This window comes from Pteropus medius, unplaced genomic scaffold (assembly GCF_902729225.1).
Source record: "Pteropus medius unplaced genomic scaffold, Ma_sr-lr_union100, whole genome shotgun sequence".
NCBI classification, from domain to species: domain Eukaryota; kingdom Metazoa; phylum Chordata; class Mammalia; order Chiroptera; family Pteropodidae; genus Pteropus; species Pteropus medius.
Genome location: NW_024349802.1, coordinates 9,205,415 through 9,225,193, shown reverse-complemented (window position 1 = coordinate 9,225,193; position 19,779 = coordinate 9,205,415). Strand labels below are relative to the sequence as shown.

At 37.6% G+C, this 19,779-nt stretch overlaps 1 protein-coding gene across 5 annotated transcripts in view; it reads left to right on the top strand.

The window, feature by feature from the left end:
• The first annotated feature begins 5,387 nt into the window (after nt 1–5,387).
• FAM13B (family with sequence similarity 13 member B) overlaps nt 5,388–19,779 on the top strand; it is a 72,048-nt gene continuing 57,656 nt past the window's right edge. For 3 of the 5 annotated variants that reach the window (XM_039836110.1, XM_039836109.1, XM_039836107.1), the window contains exons 1-4: nt 5,389–5,694; nt 15,735–15,901; nt 17,143–17,334; nt 17,767–17,979. In XM_039836110.1, the coding sequence (XP_039692044.1) occupies nt 17,178–17,334; nt 17,767–17,979 (370 nt within the window). In that variant the 5' untranslated portion in view covers nt 5,389–5,694; nt 15,735–15,901; nt 17,143–17,177. Of the gene's footprint in view, nt 5,695–15,734; nt 15,902–17,142; nt 17,335–17,766; nt 17,980–19,779 lie in introns of all 5 variants that reach the window. The other 2 variants (XM_039836108.1, XM_039836106.1) reach the window with 1 other exon arrangement.

The window sequence follows — 19,779 nt, the reverse complement described above, 5'->3', positions numbered from 1 at the left end:
TGCAGCTAGTAATATTTTTTTGTTCATGAAGAACATGCATTCTTGCACACTGGCACAGTGATCCTGGGTAAAGTGGCACAGACAGATTTCCACTGCATTCCTCAGAAGAGCCAGCAATACCACTCTCTAATGGTGAGTTGCTTCTTTATCAGAAGATTTTGATTTTGTTGGGATTTTAGTCCTCTCTTTTTTTCCTGATAAAGATGAGTACTTCGAGAAAGAGAAATTACTAAGTTTGATTGAATTTGGTAGCATTTTGCTGCTCAGCGGGAGTCAGTCGTTACAACATCTCCCTGTGCAGTAGTTTTTCCTGCACACAAAAAATGCATATATTTTCCTATCCCTATCTACATTTATATCTTATTCTGTAAGTGGGCAGTGTAAATATGCTTCTAACTAGGGAGGAGGTGTGCTTGTATTTATTGTAATTTACAAGGTTCAGAAGGTCTTAAAAACGGCACCAAGAGCTTGGGGGTTCTTGGTTTTCATTTAAAAATAAATGGACAAGGGAGGTAGATAGGGTAAAAGGAGTCAAATATGTGGTGACAGAAAGAAATCTAACTATTGGCGGTGAACACACAATGCAATATATATATACCTTACTGCTAAATTGTACACCTGAAACTTACTGGGTTTCACTAACCAATGTCATCATAGAAAAATAAAATAAAAATAAATTTAAAAAAATTTAAAAAGTAAAATAAATGCACAAGTATTTAGGAACTTCTGCCAAGAAAGGTTTCCATACGGGGTCTCATCAAAAGCAATAAAAACCCAGATATGGTGGGAAAACATTTCCAGAGCCTTCTTTAAGCCTCTGAAAGAGTGTAGGAGGAGTGAAAAAACTTGTAGTATACGGCTTATAAAACACTTTTATGCATACCAATTCATTTCAGTATTATTTTTCCTATTTTACCAATGGAGACTCTAAGGTGCATTTAGATTAAAACTTAACCAGAGTCACATGGCTGAAACTCAAATGCAGGTTCTCGTTACAAGTTTTTCTTATTTTTACAAGTTCAATATTCTTATTCTAAGTCCAACATTCATAAGTATTGAATGTTTGTTGTGTCTATTTTACTTTTTAAGTGGTGATAGAATTGGCGGGGATGGGATATGTCTTTTTGGCCCTTATTGGCTACTGTGGCTTGTGTCTTATGAACATTGTATTAAAAAAGATAACAGCATCCTTGACTGAACAAAAGTTAATCTGTATGCTACTACTCAAATAGTCTTCGTCACAGATGAGATTAGTGAGGGTGAGAAGGGCACATGAATAATGAAAGTTTCCTTATTGATGGTATAAGAGATGGGTTCAACATTCTGATACTTCCGGAAAAACTGACTTCAATCAAACTTATCTATGGTGGGGAATGGGGGGGGAAGAAATCCATTTGCAGTCTTTAAATAATAAGGGTATTAGTTGTAAAGTGGCTACAGAGACAGAGCTACTCTCTGACTTTGGTCTCATCCCAGTGACACTGGTGACCTTGGGGAGGCAGGCATGCTGAAGTCCTCCCTGACATCTAGGACATGGTTTGAGTTGCAGCAAGTATATATTCTTTTTATGGTGATTTGACTCATGACATTACTTCTGAGAGGCATAAAGCCTCTGCTTGATAAGTTGGGTAAAATGTTTGTTTCCCTGGGCTATAAAAGTCATCTTGCAAAGAAATAACATTAAAAATCTCAAATAATAATTTTCCTGGCAGGCCTCACCTCCAGAGGAAGTCTTAGAATCATACCAGTCACTTTTCGCCCTGGCCAAACAGCTAGAGCTATTCTCATAGTAACTGCCAAGTATAGAAATTCCATTTTGTTACAAGATATTAAATTGGAAGTTACACTTTCAGCTAGATAATTCCTTGTGGGGAAGGCTATCCTGTGCATTGTAGGATGTTTAGCAGCATCCTTGACCTCTCCCCATGAGATGCTAATAGTACCTCTCCTGTTTTGGCAACCATAAATGCTTCCAAACATGACCAAAAAAAAAAAAATCATCCCCAGTTGAGAACTATTTTAACCTGAGCACCAAGATATTACCAAAAAACCTAACAATTCTTCCCCCTTTTTCCCCAAAAACCCTCACTAAAGTAATTTCTGAACTGGAGTCTCACTAGAAATGAGAAGATTTAGACAAAATCAGGTAGATAACTAAATTCTCATAGCAAGTTATAAAAGGTCAAGTGAGAATTATTGAGTATCTCTTTGAAGACTGTTACTGATATGCTGTGATCCTTACTTCAGATGTCTGCCTGCTTCTTACCTCAAGCTGAGTGATGAGAGGGACCTAAAATGGAACTATTTGGAGTACGCTTGTAGTGAGACCTGTGTGTGATTCCTGCCAGGAAAGTATCGAGGAGAGGAAGAGAGAAGGGCTGGCAGCTGTTTTGGCAGCAGAGCAGCAGAATGCTGAAGCTGCCCTGGGATTGGCCTATACTCCCAAGTTAGCTTGGGCAAGATGTGCATGAGAGCTTCCTGTGGACCAGGCGTGGACCATACAGAGCTGCCACTAGCCTAAAAGTATCATCAGAAAAACATTCTCCTTCATCCAGAAACTTTACTTCCATCCATTAGAAAAGTCACACTAATTTAGTTTGGACAAAACACTTTACTGCCACCTTCTGGAAAACTGTCAAAATAAATATACAAATCTTTACCTAGGATGATGTGAATGGCCCTCCCTAGGGCACAAAGTGTACAACCTTGCAGAGCAATATGGCAGCTATCTTAGGTCCTATCTGACAGGGCCCTTATAGAGAAAAACAGGTTTCAAGAAGTTGAAGGTGGGCCAGCACATTCCTAGGGTCTGAAAGAGGAAGTAAAGAACTGCCAAAATAGAGTGCTTTTGCTTAGATCAAGGCAACTATGTGTGGGAAACCACTACAGAATGGCGATGGTAGTGGTTTTTGAAATAACCATAAAGTATCCATCAGAAAAAAAAAAAAAGGCAAAAGGCAATTTTAAACATCTACCAGATCCCAGAGTGTTAAACCTTCACATGGAAGTAAAAGTTAAAAACTTTCCTTTTCCCCTCCCTGCCTTTGGCTCTGTTTGGTAAGCTGAGAGAGAACTAGAAAGACCAGGCATGATGCCTCTCCACGGCAAGCAGCTGGAGGAGAAGGAAAAGTTTCACTCTTTGTGACTCGATGACCATAGGACTTTGTTCTAAGAGGGACCACAGAACTTATGGAACCTGCCTGAATCAGGTGCATGACAGATCTACTCCCATTTGACACGTTTAAAGGGATGGCAAAAGATAAAACTAAAGTTTGTTTTGTTTTTTAAATTTTATCTCTGAATCTTCTATGTTGAGCATAAGGGTTACTTACTATAAAGTAGGATTTGGAAAAAAAATCTTCCAAGGATATTTTCTTGAGTTTTACTGAGGAAAATGGTCATTAAATCAATTCATTTGTTTTTTAAGAGCTGATGCTTTGGGAGCATGGCACATAAATGCAAAGGAGTCTCTGTGCTCTGGGAGCTTACAGTCTTGTGTTTCATACTCAGAGTAATGTACCTATTACAGTCAGTTATGTCACCACAAGCCTATGTTGCATAGGTGGGGCGGGTTCAAGATTTTTACTTCCACTTCTTATAATTTTTACTAGCTTATGATTAAGCTTTAGAAACAATCATTTCTCCAGTTTTTCAAGCATGGAATCACAGGTAAAGTTTCCATTTAAAATGTTTAAAGAGAGATACAAGGCTGACTGCATAGGTTGCATCTTGACAGGGCTTTTATGAAATCAGGGATTGTTTGGAGCTTAGTTTGGCATATTTAGAAACTTATGTTTCACTTCATTCAAACTTAATCAGACTAAGAAATTAATTTGGATAAAACAACTTTATAATTCAACCCAATGAACAGAGGCTGATTTATAAACCATGATGTGAATTTGAGAAAAACTATATAGCTAGTGTAACTAGTACAAGTCACGTGCCTCGGACAATTGTATCTTACTAGGTGGGATTTACTCTAGACTCCCTTGAATGATGGGAAGCCTACTTATGAATATAGAATCATGGCATGGGCCTTTATATGTTCATAAAGGATATCCAGAATTTAAGTTTGCTAGGATATAAACTGAATATTAGGGCAGGGATCATATTTGCTGATGCATCCCAAGAGACGAGAACATAGTAAGCATTCAGTAGTTATTTGTTGACTGAGTGACTGAATCTAAATTAAGTTTTTTTAACTTTTCTGATAATGGGTATTGGTCCTGGTCATTAGACTCAGTAATCTCTCCTGGACAGAGTGGGAACCCACAATACATTCTTATCAGATTGTGCTGGTTCTAGATTCTTTATGGACCCACCCTTCTTTTATGACAGCATCAACTGGGCATGTGACACTTAGGTTACAGAGTATTTATTTTACTCTGATGAAATTTGGGAGCCACCTTGGCCTCTGTAACATTTACAGATCATCTCATAGGGTGACTTTTTCTTTTTCTTAAATCATGTCCCAAGTTCCATGAGTGTTCTTGTTTTACATTTTCCGTGTTACTGACTTCCAGCTCAGGCAGGTAGGGGACAACTGAATCGTGGTGGTTTATATTTTCAGACACCCAGAGTTCTTTGCGCAGGTGTGGATCTAACCGCCGTCAGGGAGTCCAAAGGCAGCATACTGCATTTTACCCAATGTAAGGTCTCAATGCCTTTAACAGACTAAAGCACAGTAGAGATTGGCCGAATAGTCATACCTTCGTGAGCATGTGGGAGCTGCGGGGTCAGTCTGGGTGGTTATGCAAGGACAGACTCTCGAGGTTCAGAGAGCTCCTCATTCTTTTTGCCTCCTTTCCTCTCTGCCTTTTAAACTCTGGTTTAACATAGGAAGCTCCCTGTGAGCATGTCACTTATCGGCTTTCATATTCCCAGACGCTCTAGGCACCAGAAGCATCTGTGTTCTCTCTGGAGTCTAGGTCACGTCCTTAGGTGAAGAAGGCAAGGTTGGGAGTGGGCAGGGTCCCGGATCTAATCTCTATCGCTGGGAATGGGCACGTGAGTCACCGCCTCGGTCTGCCCGGAGATTTTCTGTTAAGGTCTCGGTGCTTCTCATCTGGATACTGGCACCCCTGTTATTCTGGCCTCTACAAGGGGCCTCGGCCCCCTCCGCAGAGACCAAGAGCGACCTCGGTTTTCCGGATTTGTCCTTTATAGCTTCTATATCTCCTCCCATTTCCTCTCTCTTCTCTCCAACCACCCCAGACTGAGGACCCCCAGACACCTCCCACAGGCCCGTGCCGGGTTTCTCGCACCCTAACTCAGGGTCCAAATTTGGGAGAAGCACGGCGTTTCTAAAGCCCGCAGAGGCAAGGGGATACGGAGTAGCCCCGCCCTCGCTCCGCCCCCACACGTCACGTCCGGCTCGGCCCCTGCCCGCCCTCCGCCCTCCGCTCTTCTCCCGCTCGCCGTTTGGGAGGCTCTGCGCCTCAGCCGCTGCCTCCGTCGCCGCTCCCGCCCCCTCTTCCGCGTCTCCGCCGCCGCCACCGCCGGGGGCATCCGGGGGTCGCTTATCGGGCTGGCCCCGCGCCTCAGCAGTTGCTTCAGCCTCCCGCCAGCGGTTGCCTCAAGAAGAGGCTCGTCGGCCGCGGAGCCGCTCGGGGCCTCAATTCTCGCCCTCTTTTCGTCGCCGCGGGTCCTGGAGAAGCGGCCGCGGCCGGGGAACGGGGCGTCGCGGTTCCAACGGTAGGAGAACGGGCGGGTACCCGTATCTGCGCATGCGCGGGTTTCCAGTCGCGGTGGCCCTCCCCCCTCGGCCGCCCCGCACCGCGGTGTCCACCCGCGCCGGGCTCAACGGCGTTGAACGTCGGGGTGGTGGGGATCCTGGACTGTGCCCCGCAGGTGGGGCGTTTCGTAGAGATAGCCCCTTTTTCCCCCTCAAGCGAGAGGAAATGAAGCCGTGCCCCTAGCTGTTGGGGGGTGTGGCAGTCTTCGATTTTTCAGCCGCTGCAGTGCGCGTGAGCGGGTGTGTCTTCTCACCTCCTAGCTCCCCCAAAGTAAGAAGGCACAGCAACCCACGCTTGTTTGCAAGCCTCCCTGCACATCGGACCTGAGCCATATCCCTGCCCACTTCCTTCGTGTTGGGCAGTGAAGTCGATGCAGAAAAAAAGGATTGTGGTTTATTCCGGGCTCAACTGCGCCCCTTTTTAAGATCACGTGAGATGAGTGGTTGCTGACTTCCTTAAATCGGTCAGAGAGTATAGCCAAAATTGGGCTGATGTTGTTCTGGGTACTTGTCTAGAATGCACTCTGCATAGGTCAGGCCAGAGAGGGCACAGCATTGAGTTTCAGATGGCGAACCTCGTTTCCGAGATAAGGTTATAGGAAATTGAATCGGTTGGCACACTTGCCCAGTGGGAAATTGGTAAACTTTTGTTTGTATAAAATAAAAAACTTGAGTTTTAGAAAGGCAGTTGCATAATTTCATTAGGTTCCCTATTATGCCGTCTAATCAGTGAACAAAGTACCTAAAGTGTTGGACATTTACCTTTCTAGTTGCTGATAATTTAGAAATGATAACCGGAACCACAGTATTGCCGACTGTGTACATTAAATAACTGGAATGCACGTACTTTTAAACACAGGCATTAAAGAATATTTTTGAATTATTGACTTTCTACGTTAATGTGAGTCTGTGTCATCAACTTTCCTTTTTGTAACCTTGGAATATTTGGCTTGGCTTTCTTGCAGGTACTATGCACTTAGTTAGTACTTGTTGAATGGAATTGAATGAACTGGTCATTATTTGTGTGTCCATCAGGAGCCCCTTCTTTATCTGTGATGCTTTTAAAATTAGGACACTATTTTCTCCAATTTGTGTTGCCAATTAGGGATCTGTGACACAGCTTAAATTCTTGAAAAGATGTAAAAAGGCATGTCACAGTGTCATAAAATTCTTCATTAGGTGAAGTAAATGTTTCAGTGTTTTCTTTTGTTTTAGAATGCCATTGTTTTAGGACGGAGAAAATGGCTGAAATGAATGCATTGCAACTTGTCAGTTTTTCTCCACCAGTAAAATGACAAATACTTTTATCATTTATGAATAATCTCAGTCTGTGTATGGCTTCCTCCTTCGTTGTACACTATAATATTTGGGAAATAATAGTATAAATTGCTGTAGCTATACTTTGAAAAAAAATTGTGTTAATATACATAACAAAATTTATAATTTTAACCGTTAAGTGTGCAGTTCATTGACATTAAGTACATTCACATTGTTGTGCAATCATTATCACTATCTATTTCCAGAACTTTTTCATTATCCCAAGCAGAATCTCTTCAGACAATAATTCTACATTCCCCCCCAGTCCCTGATAATTTCTATTCTGCTTTCTCTATAATTTGCCAATTCTGGGTACCTCATATAAGTAGAATCATATAACATTTGTCCTTTTATGTCTGGCTTATTTCATTTAGCTTATTTTCAAGGTTCATTCATGTTGTAGTGTGTATCAAAATTTTTTTTTTAAGGCTGAAAAATATATTCCATTGTGTTTATGCATTTTGTTTATGCATTAATCTGTTGATGGATGTTTGAATTGTTACCACCTTTTGGCTTTTGTGAAGCCCAAAGTAATGCTTCACATAGTAATGCTGCTGTGAACATTGGTGTACAAGTAAGTGTCTATTTGAGTCCCTGATTTCGATTGATTCTTTTGGTTATATATGTAGGAATGGATTTGGGGTATGTACCTAGGAGTACAGTTCACTCTCGAACAACATGTGTTTGAAGTGCAAGTATTTTTTTCAATAAATACTCAATGTATTTTCTCTTCCTTTTGATTTTCTTAGTAACATTTTCTATCCTGTAGCTTATTTTATTGTAAGAATACAGTAGATAACACATGTAACATGTAAAATATGTTTAATAGACTTTATGTTATTGGTAAGGCTTTTGGTTAACAGTAGGCTATTAGTAACATTTTTGGGAGTCAGAAGTTATATGTGGATTTTCAATTGCTCAGGTGTCAGCGCCTCTAGCTTTGAGTAGTTCAAGAGTCAACTTTATATACCTTGGCTTTATACTGAATCAGATGGTAATTCTATGTTCAACTTTTTGGGGAACATCCAAACTGTTTTCCAGGCCTGCTGCATCTTTTACATTCCCATTTAGCAGTGCACAAGGGTTCTGATTTCTCCATATTGTCTCTTCCTCTCCAACCATTGTTAACTATCTCTTTTTGTTGCTTGGTTGGTTTGTTTGATAATAGCCATACTAACGGGGCCAACTGGTATGGTGATTTTGATTTGCATGTCCTTTAGAGATAGTGATGTTGAACATCTTTTCATTTCTTTTTTTTTTTTTTTTGAAAAAATTGTCTCTTCAAGCCCTTTGCTCATTTTTGAATTGGTTTTTGTTTCTTTTTTGTTGAGTTACTTTAAAAAAAAGTATTTTAAAATAACTTTTCAAGTTATTTTGTACATGATTAAATCTTTTATTAAATCTGAAAACCTTCAGGTTCTTTTTTTTCCCCTTCTTTAACTCCTCTCCTTGCACCCCACTTTTACCCCTGACCTATAGACGTTGCTGTTTCCCTTTAAGAACTGGATCTCTAAGGTGAGGCGTCTCCTCCCACATGCTCGGGGCGAGCACCCCCGGGGCCTGGCGCCCCCTGGGTATGGTCCGTGGCTCTACCTGGGGCGCAAACCCAGGATCTTCTGCATGTAAAGCAGACATGCTAATCACTACACTATGGAGCCACCCCCACTTCTGGTTCTTAAAATGAATGAAATATCTGTACTGAAATTTTAGAAAATTTGTTTTATAGATGGATAAACAGCAAAGAGATAGATTTTATATTTGAAAGAAGAGGTTTCCAGTTATTTAGTAAGACACTAAATTTAGATCTCATCTAGATATATATCAGTACCAAGGACTTATTTCCTTCACTTCACTGTTACAAAGGTGCACCCATTAAGTGAAGACGCTTTCCTCAGCAGTGAGTAAGATTACTGCTCCTGAACTTTTCTTTGTTTATAAAGTGTTTTGTTAATATGACTAGGAGCAGAGGAGTGGGTTACTTGATGGAGAAAAGGAAATGTACGTACACATGAACTTGACCTGAGTCAATGTTCCGCAAGTGAGGCAGTACGCTAATATGTGAGTAGGTTCACTTTGAGGACTTATGAAGACCTGACTTTGTCTGGAAATGAAAATAATGAAGGCTATTTGGAATGGAATGTAGTAAAGGCAGTTTTAATGCACCAACTCATAATCACATAGTACACTAAATAGATATTAGTAGTAATGGATTCCAAGGGTAACTTATTATCAGATGATTTATACAGGCATCATATATTTATTTATATCCTTCTAAATGTCAGAAATAAATCAAGAAGCAAAACCCAAGCTATCACTTGGTGATGCTTACATAATTCTGTAAATTTACATCATTGAATTGTGTGCTTGAAATTAGTGAATTTTATGATATGCAAATTATACCTTAATAAAGCCATTAAAAACAAAAAGCAGTAACCCATCACTGGAATTCAAGGAGCTTGTTACTATATTTTCTTGGGAGCAACACAGAAAGGAATATGTAATAAAACTTGTGGTGGATGTTTTGGAGCCAAGAAATGATATGCCCTGAGAAGAATTAACAGGGGAGATCATTAGATTGAGTGGGTTAGAGATAGCCCCTTTAAGAATGGGATTTGAGTGAGAGCAGAGGATGAATAGGAGAAGGTAGGGAAGAGTGTTTTAGGTAGATGAACCAGCATGTATAAAGTCTTAGGTTGAGGAAAATGCAGTGGGTAGACAAGATAATTTAATGAAATTTACTGGATTTCTATTAGAGGAGGAAATAACATCTTTTCTGTCAAGTTATTACCTGGCTCTAGTGTAAATATTTTTTTCCTTGTGCTTATGATGAATAATAATTCTTACCTCTTTATTTTTAAACAGTTTTCAAAGAGACATCTGTCATATTTCTATTATCGCTTTTTTCAGGAATAGAAAAATAGAAAAAATTGAGTTATTTTCTTATTCTTAAAATATTTGTCTTTGCTTTAGTGTATCAAGCTGCTGTTTCATACAGTTGAAAAGTAAAAATCAAACCAAAAACCACTTGTTCAATGACATAGTAGGCGCTTAATATTTTGGGGGGAGGGCATGGAGAAGTGCTTTGTGGTCCTAATTTGGAACAATTACCAGTCACAGTGGATTACAAATTTGGAGAGGCAAAGGAGCTCAAATTTAGAATTAGATGAGAAAATTTTTATAGAGGAAGCAGACCATTTATGGTTGGTTATAGAATCATTTGAAACTAATAATTTCAAGATAAATTTTTTTCTTTTAAGGGGTAGTCTAGTGTTTGAATAGTGATTTTTGCCTAGTAAGTACAAAATACTTAAGTGTTTTATGAATTACCTTCTGTGTGGCTTCATACATTTCAGTGAAATTTTAAACAAAATTTTCAGTGATGATCGTAGTCATGTCCTGGAAGAACATGTACCTAAATGACAACAGAGTTAGAGTTCTAGTCACTAGTTAGTGACTTTGAACCAGTTTCTTCAGCTCTCTGAGATTTTTTTGTTTTTCTTCTGAGAAAGACCATTATCTGCCCTGCTTATCTCACAGGGGAGGTTGTAAGGACTCAGTTGGGTAATGAGCTGAAAAGTACACCAGAAATGATGGCATCAGTTCAGATACTGGAGTTCTGTTGTTTAATGTTCACAACTGGAGAAACAAAGATGAAGTGAATTTTTTTGCTCTCAAAGTTCAGACTAGTGGAGAAGACATATAAAAATAAGTATAGTCAGTGCTTTTTTGTTGTTCATGTTCTAACTGCCCGCCCCCTTTTTTTCCAGAGTGGTTTTTATACCAATCTGTGCAAAAAAAGAAATGTTCTGACTTCCAGAGATCCATTTGGCTAGAGCAAGTTGTAGAATTACCCTTAATACCCCTTACAGAAAAAAATGAAGTGTGTTGTAGATTTGTATTAATGAGCGATAGGAATGGATAAACTAGTCTTCTTAAGACCTTACTCATTAGTCTAAGGTAGGCCCTGAGTGTGCATGCTTACAATGGAGAAGAGATTACTAGAATAGAGGAGTCTTGAAGAGTCAAAATTGAGATTATATGCACATGCATAACTGACTAGAAGATATTCACTATTATGCATATGTGCTTTCTCATATTTTGTTACCTTCTAAATCATAGTTCCTTTTTTTGAGGCTCAATCATTGTGCTAATATTTAGTGGGAAGATCTAATATAGCATATATTCACTTTGACTTAATAGAGAATCATGCTAAATTAGTGGACCAGTTACATCGAAGTAAATATGGGGAAAGGGAATCTGTTGGGAGTCATCTTACTCTAGTACTTTACAGGCTTACCCTTTAATCAGGAGACAAGCATTTAAAGTGTCACCTTTCTTCATACTTTCATAAGTAGGATCAAACATAACATACCTCTACCACTCTTTCTTTTTTTTTTAATGTACTGATATATCTCAAAAGTATATTTTTTATGATTAAAAATAGAAACAAATTGTGGCTTTGCATTCTGTATACTGAACAAACCCTTTCTATTCCCAGATGAAGTTGGATTACCAGTGCTCTGGGTCACTGGTCTCAAAAGGTTATCCTTTGAGGAAATTTTTTTATCTAATCTTGGAGACTAACTCCAAGTACCTCATGATCTCCTTGCATTTTTGAAATCAGAATTGTGGCTGGTTTCTAAAGTAAATGTGAGAGTAACTCCTTTGCCCTTGCATTACTGTTCATTTTAATGTTCTGGTTTCTTAAGACTTAAGTAGCTTTCATTAGAAAGTTTCACAGTTAGGTCCAGTGACACATTCAAGCATCATCACTTATAAATTTTGAAGTTTAGCTTAGTGACTGGAGACTCACAGTACATGTAAAAGGGGGAATAGTGCCTGCTTCACAGCATTATTCTGTGTATGAGAAATAACTTGTAAAATGCTTATAGGTATTCCATAAATGATAGTTGCTTTCCTTTTATGATTTGCTATTCTTTGGTTAATGCTGGAAGTAGATATGGCAGCTTTTAATCACTTAAGCAAATGCTCCATCTTGTTAATCTTCAAATGGCCAGTGTCATTCCTTTCGAACAGCCAGTATCATTTCCTTCTCATTTATGTCTTTATTCATCATATATTTAAGAATTAAATTGTGTGTTAGGCATTGTGTGAGACCTTTGGTGATACAAAGATGAAATGACAGGGTTTTGCCTTCAAGGATTCTCTTTATTGATGGACAGACATACTTTTAAGTTGTATGGAATAATTGCTGAAAAGGTAAGCGGTACATTAAGAGCAAAGGAGAACTCTGCCTCTGGAATTCAGGGTATGTTTAACAGAGGAAGTTGGAGTTGAGACTTGAAGATCGCTAGAAGTTTGGTGAACAAGATGAGGTTGGTCATGGTGTTGAGTTAGGGCTCCAGGCACGGAAAACAGTGCAAAGCCTGAGAGGAGTGTACTGTGAACTTCAAGTAGTTAAGTATTGCTGGAGAGTAGAGAGATGTGGAGGAGTGGGTCTCAGGAAAGGAGATTTTACTGGTAGCTGAAGTACTTGTAGGCTATGCAGTGAAGTTCAGAGTTTATCCTGTATGCCAGAGGTTCTTAAAACTGTGTGCATTATGATCACATGAAGAGCTTTAATATTAAACATACAGAGACCTAGTCCAGGCTCTCATGGATGCTGAATTGGGGTTGTGGCTTTGCATTCTGTATACTGAACAAACCCTTTCCATCCCTAGATGAAGTTGGATTACCAGTGCTCTGGGTCACTGGTCTCAAAAGTGAGGTGCTGGCACTTCGGATGGGCAGATGACCTATTAAATAGTGTGTGTGCGTGTGTGCGTGCGTGTGTGTGTGTGTGTAGTATTAAAATTTGTTTCTATTTTCAATCATAAAATGTTATTTTTATGCATTTATTATGTGCATCATATACTAGTATATTTTTCCACTACTCTACTTTAGAAATATACATACATATATGAGGGCTGTGCTCATAATTTTTTCCTGCTTAAAAAATTTGGAGTCCAAGGCTCTAGGCAGGAAAAAACAATTGAGGAATTTTGTTTGGGGAAATTCAGGTTAGGTTTTAGTATAGAGATCTGTGAGGAAAATAGATGAGAGGGCTTAGTAATGGGGGATTTTAACCCCCTCACCCCTGCCCTAATTTCATTACTTTTGCCTTGATTTGAGTAGCTTGAAATCTTGGTTGAAGGTATAAAATAAAAAAAATAATTGACTGTGGCCATTTAACCCTTTTGAGAGTTTGTGAAAATTAGCCAGGCTATTATTTACCAATAGATTATCTCCAAGGGCAACCAATTTTTGCCTGAATGCTTTGAATAAGAGAGCAAGGATGAGCTGTCTCTCAAGGTGAAATGTTTTATATTTAGTGAGTTGCAGTCTCTGAAATATATGTGCTATATCTAGTACCACAATTTTATAAGTGTAGTACCACAAAATATGCTTGATTCCATTGTTCATTGTAGTTTTGTAGAATCACCATGGAGGAGGATTTTCCCCTCAAGCACGGTGTTAAGGTGTACACAGTTGAACAGATCCTTAGGCATAGAGATAATCAGTTGCAAGAAATCCTTTATACTTTTTTTTTTTTAAGGCAAAGATGTTCCTAAACTTTGGAGTTAGAGCACTCTTTAAAAACTTTTTAGTCCTGAATTCTTAGTTATACTTTGATAAATTACTTAAGGGCAAAGTTGATATGAATTTAAAAATAGATCTAAATGACTTTGTTTTTCTGATCTAGTAAGCATCTATGAACACTTGACAGATAAGTTTTATGTGCTGTTGAGACGTGTTCAGCCTTTTTGTTTTCTTGGTGTACTGTTAAGGATCTCAGACACATCAATTCCTTGTCAGTTTCTCAGGCTAGGAAGGAACCACTAATTTAGCATATTGGCAACTTTCGTAGTGCCATCCTTGTTCAGTTAAAATGAAAGAGGTGCCTTTTCCTTTGCTTTGGTGAACTGTTTAGAGCTCACCAATGAAAAGCTGAATGTGTGGAGCAGGGGTACATTTATTTTTCTTAAGCTTTGGTTCACTGACTTAGACACAGCAATTGTGTGCAAACTTAAATCTCTGTTCTCAAATATTTTCATTCCGCCATTGGTTGAATCCACAGGTTCAGAACCCATAGATACAGAGAGCCAACTGTATATAGATCCTTTAGAGAGATTAACTTTAGGGACAAGATGTTTAATGAAGTTACATTAAAAGTCAGGTTGATACTCTCATGACATAAGAAAAGGGAGATTTGCTTGATGTACAATAAATGAAGACTTATTGGAAGAGTCTGTCAGAGGCAAATTTTGTGCATCATTAAGATGACTACTCAATGTTTGGTGTTTAGGCCTGCAATGGTTGGTACTGAACATGTACAAACTTCTTTTTCCTTGTCATTATTCCCTAAACAATACAGTATAATAACTGTATACATAGCATTTGCATTGTATTAGGTATAAATTTTCTAGAGATGATTTAAAGTATATGGGAGGAGGGAGGATGCACATAGGTTATATGCAAATATTGTGCCCTTTTATGTAAGCTGCTTGAGCATCCTTGGATTTGGTATCTGAGCTAGGTGGGTTGTGTCCTTTGGTTATAACTGAGTAGGGATGACTGATTTCGAAGTCGTTTTTCAGATGAATAGAGACTACATGTTTTAGCAAGCATATGAGGATGTTTTGGAAGTAATCATCTACTGAAAATTGGTTGTAGGAATGTGGTTTTCCTTCCCCTCAGTTTTTAATGTTCCTCCTAGAAGTACATGTTACTAATAAGACTTTAAAAAACAACACTGAATGATAATACTCTCTTGCTTACCTGAACTGTGAACCCTCATAAGCAGAATGCTGCAGTGTACTTCACTGAGCTTATTAAAAGTTTTTAAAAATAGATTACGAGAATTCACAGAGGATGATGAGACAGCTAGAATTTACAGAAGATTAAACACATTGCCAAACAGGTTTCCCCTTCCTCCCCTCTCTCTCCAGCCTGCTTGCTAGTCTTTTAACATTGTGCAAAAAAGAGAATGGAAACTGATTCTCTGTGTATTACATGCATGCGTTATCTCATTTAAACTTAACAGGCGTATAGGTATTATTTTCTATTAGGAAACCTAGGCTTAGAGACATGGAAGTTGTTCAGGGTCACATCTACAGAATAGTAAAGTTGATACTTGAATGCATGCCCTTCTGGGTCTGTTAACTGATCTTTTCCAACATGTACTATTTGCCTCTTCGAATTGGAAAGCTCAGACAACTAGTTCTTGCTAATAAAATGTTTGTTGTATACAAAGAAAAGAATAAAATGCAGTTAAGTGCAGTTCCAAGCTTAAAAATTGTATCTTCTATTCTTTCATCTGAAAGTGTTTCCATGTTTAGTTCTGAGTATAGAAGGATGGAATGAAACTGGGTGAGGTATGTATGTATGCAAATGAGGGCTCCATTGAGGAAAATGGATTATTTGAATGGTGTAATCCCTGACGATGTGTACTGTCAAAGATTCTCCTGTGCCATTCCTTTATATTATTAGCAGAACTATTTTACCTTGGTTAGCTATCATAATTTGAAATTTTGTGCAAGATTTTGCCTCTAAGTCACAGATTTTTTTAGGGAGAAGAATGCTTTTCAGTATAGGCACCTTCCTAAATGAACCTCACTAATTCTAGTGTCTTCTCACAGTTAAAGATGTGGGAAACTAAAAGGTTTTTTTTTTCTTCTTCTAGATTAACTGCTGAAGTACTGATCGAGTTCTGTGTTTCTTCAATGAGGAACTACAGGCTGATCTTCTGCCATAATCTCAAACAGCCATAAATGACAAAAGAATGTTTGCTCAGTGAGGGTAGCTGGTGCAGAGTCCATTTTTTAAACTTAAGTGTTTAAGTACTCAAAGGTAAGTTTTCAAAATGGTAACTATCCCATGCTGTATAAATTCACAGAGATTTTGGAGTTTACTTCCTGTTACTACTATTTTGTTATTAATGAGGTTTTGGTCATTAGCTGGCATCAGATGTGTTGAAGAATGAATCGTGCTTCTCTAAAACTATTTAAAATTTTATGGCGTTTTGCTGTCCCTAAGTTAATTTCTGCTGTTTCTGTAAGTTGGATGGATTTGTTTCCCAGTCATATTGTGACATTCTTGATCCAGTGTGTACATCTATTCTATATATGGACTTTATTTTTTTGTAAACTTCAGAATATTGAGCAGGTTAATATTTTTGCTCTTTTCTCTTTCTTGTAGTGCAAAAGGAATTGTTTTTCTGGGGTGATGAAAAAAGCCCAGTTTGTGTCATTTTGTTCATTATCAACTTTTGGGAAAGTTTCTCTTTTTAAAAAATACTCCTTTCCTACATAATATATGTTTATTTTAGAAAACAAAATTTTCCTGGGACTACTTGGTTTTTGAGGCTTTAGATATTGGAAACTTTGTTTTTTTTTTCCCACTGCTGCTTTATAATTCTGACAGAGTTAAGACAGATAACTTATTTCTTCTTAACTAGACTGGGTGTGGAGCTTTTTGTTTTGAATATTTGTAAAACAAGGTTGATAAAGGAACATTCTCATTGAAAGTTGATGTCTAGAACTGAAAAATTTCCTTTATTTATGAAAACATTATGTCTGTTCTGTCCTATAGAAATAAGAACTGGTTAACCTTATCTCTGTTAGCCCATTGTTTATAAAAAGTGATTATTAAGCTATCATTATGTAAAAAGTGATTCTTTCCTGTTTGGGTGCTAATGAATGGAGGGACTAGATGAGCTTCATATAGCAGAGTCCAGAAATGATTAGATTTGGCTTTTTACCTGTGTCATTAATAGCTTTGTCAGTAAAGGTCTTCTGGGAGCCAGATTTGTCCCTAAATTTGTCTTGGGGCATTAATTTTCTTTTAAGTTTAATGATCAATTTTGTCCTTGTTTGATAAGTATGCCAATGTTAAAGGGAGTATTTAAAACTAACCGTACATAGTAGAGAAAATGCTTAGATGAGTGTATTGAGCTTTATTTGTAGAACACATCATGGGCCTATATTTAATAGAACACACTGAGGTAAAGCCTTTTTCTTTAATGTATATTAGTCATATTGCCACCTGTTAATCATTATAGTCTTTTTTTGTTGTTGTTTTTCATTTGGCAGAAAAGACAGCTTTGATTTCTGGCTGCAAAAAAGATATGAGGAAGAGCTCCTCCCCTTCCTTGAGTAACTGCAACTCCGTTCTTGCTAACAAAATATTTGGAATTCCACTTGATGAGCTGCAGCAGGGAGGACATCCAGACAATGAGGTTCCGTTCATAGTCCGCCACGTTGTGGACTATATCGAGGAACATGGTATACATTTCCTTACTTTGAGGGCTGACCTTTGTTTTAATAAACACAACTTACCCTTTTTTGACTGTGGATTTTTTTTTTATATATATATACATATAGAAAGTCAAAAATATAGTGAGAAAAAACAATAGAAATTCTTTTTACGTTTTAGTTTTTTATACTTGGAAATGCCCAGCCTAGAGCATTTTTTAGTGGGGGAGAGGGGGTAATAGGAATATTTTTAATGGATCATAAGGGATGGGATAAAATAGAATCTCTCTCAGGACAGAGTTAGTATGTTTCTAGATGTCTAATTTAAAGGTGTTTAGCCTAATCAGGGGAGCCAAGAATGGCTTTCCAAAAGTATGAATATTTTAAATTGATTAGAGAATAAACATATGGCCAAGTAGTTGAGACTGAAGCTTACTTAATTTTTGTCTTAAACTAATATAGGAGGTCTGGAGCAACAAGGACTTTTTCAAGTCAATGGAAATGCTGAGACAGTGGAGTGGCTTCGGCAGAGATACGATAGTGGAGAAGAGGTGGATTTGGTTAAGGAAGCAGATGTTCCCTCTGCTATTAGCCTCCTTAGGTTTTTTCTTCAAGAACTTCCTGAACCTGTTATCCCTGGCAGTTTGCATATTCACTTGATGCAGCTTTCTCAAGGTAACAAAATTTAATTCTTAACAATTTCATGTAACATTAATTCCAAAGTCTTTATCTTTTAGAAATCTCGACATGTAAATGGTAATTATAGTAGTTTTAAGATTAATTTCTTATGTTCTTGTTTGGAGACATAGGCTCTTTGCGGTTGTATGACTAAGCAACTTCTTAGATTCTTGTAGTACTATTTGCTTTTTATAATTGGTTTTAGTCAGCCTATGATACAGAGTGAGAAGGAGGAAGGACAGGAGACAAGAATAAGGAGTAGGGGGATAGGGAAGAAGAAAAAATATATAAGGTGGTATGTGTGGCAGAAAGTGGGATAATAGCCAGTGGTGTTGCTTAGTGGTGATGTTATTATAGGATATTTATCCCTGATTTGATAGAACTTCCTAGATAAAATCCAGAAGACAATTTTGATTCTAGATTTAAAACATACCTAAAACTTGTTCTTAGACATTTGCCTGAGGAAAATAAAATATCAAATTGGACATCAACCTCTAAACTAAATAAAGAAAAAAAATTTATTTGTCTTGTTGGTTTAGGTTTTTTTTTTGGTGATTAAATGTAAGGCTTAGATGGAGTGGAATAAGGGGCAAGAAAAGTAAAGGTGATAGAGGTAGGCAAAAAGGTAAAAGAAACAAGATGTGAGGAAATGCTTCTGATACTAGAGCCAAGTGGTATTCATGTATAGGTAATGGAGTGACATGTTTTATTATACAGGAAACTTTATAAAGTCAGCATGTAATACTATATATTTCTTGAATTAAAAATTTTTTTTCTGGCTTTTTTATTATAACATCTCTTTAACTTTTTGAATTGGGGCTTCTAGAGAAAGTCTATGGCATTAAGAAATTATAACTACTTCCTTAATGCCTGTTACTGTCATAGTGGGACATTTTATGTTATCTTTGTGTGTACCCTTAAGCAGTATGCAGTCAGAAAAGGTGGATTTCCTGTTGGGAATATCTATCCATTGTACTACTTAAATTTTAAACACCTTTGAGCTTAAATTGGTGGATGCCTCTGATGTGCAAAGGTCAATACAGTGATATTTTATGACCCTTTTACATATTTTTTTTTTCTGTACAGCTCGATGATAGGGCTTATTTTGAACTTGTTAAAAATGGTTAGCTGATACAATTTCGTTCTTTTACTGTGCCACTTGGCTCGAAAGATAGGTTTCAAAATGAAGTGTCATCAGTAATGTCACCTTTTTTTCAAAGTGTAGCTTTATTTTTTCTCCCAACAAATATTACATTTTTTGTTTTGAATGTCTGAATTTATTTCTTCCTTGTAGAGGCTTTTTCAAATGTTTATATTAAGTCACCTAATAAGCATTTTGTATCCATTAAATATGTAATGAAACTGATGAATTAGAGTTTTTTGAGCTCTTTTTGACTCTAGAGACATTCTATTTGTCCTATAGTGATAGAGTTCTATGTTCCCTGTGTTAGTTGAATTGTACACAAGTCTTTAAAGTTCCAAGAATCACATAATATTTCAGTCTTGAATTAAAATTTATAAAAGAAAAATTGGAATAAGATTTAATGGTAATAAAGTCATTGACTCATTGAGACTATCAGAAGCTGTTTTGTCACTAGGATTGTCATTTTGATTGGTATTCATTTAAAAGTACGACAGCATCATGCACTGTGTTATCATTCATGGAATTACAGTATGCATCTGACTAATTATTCTTATTTTAACATTCACTTTTGAAGGAATTTAAAGTGCACAAAAATGCTTGTGGCCTATAAGTCCTTCATGTTATAATATGAGAATTCCACCATTCCCATCCAT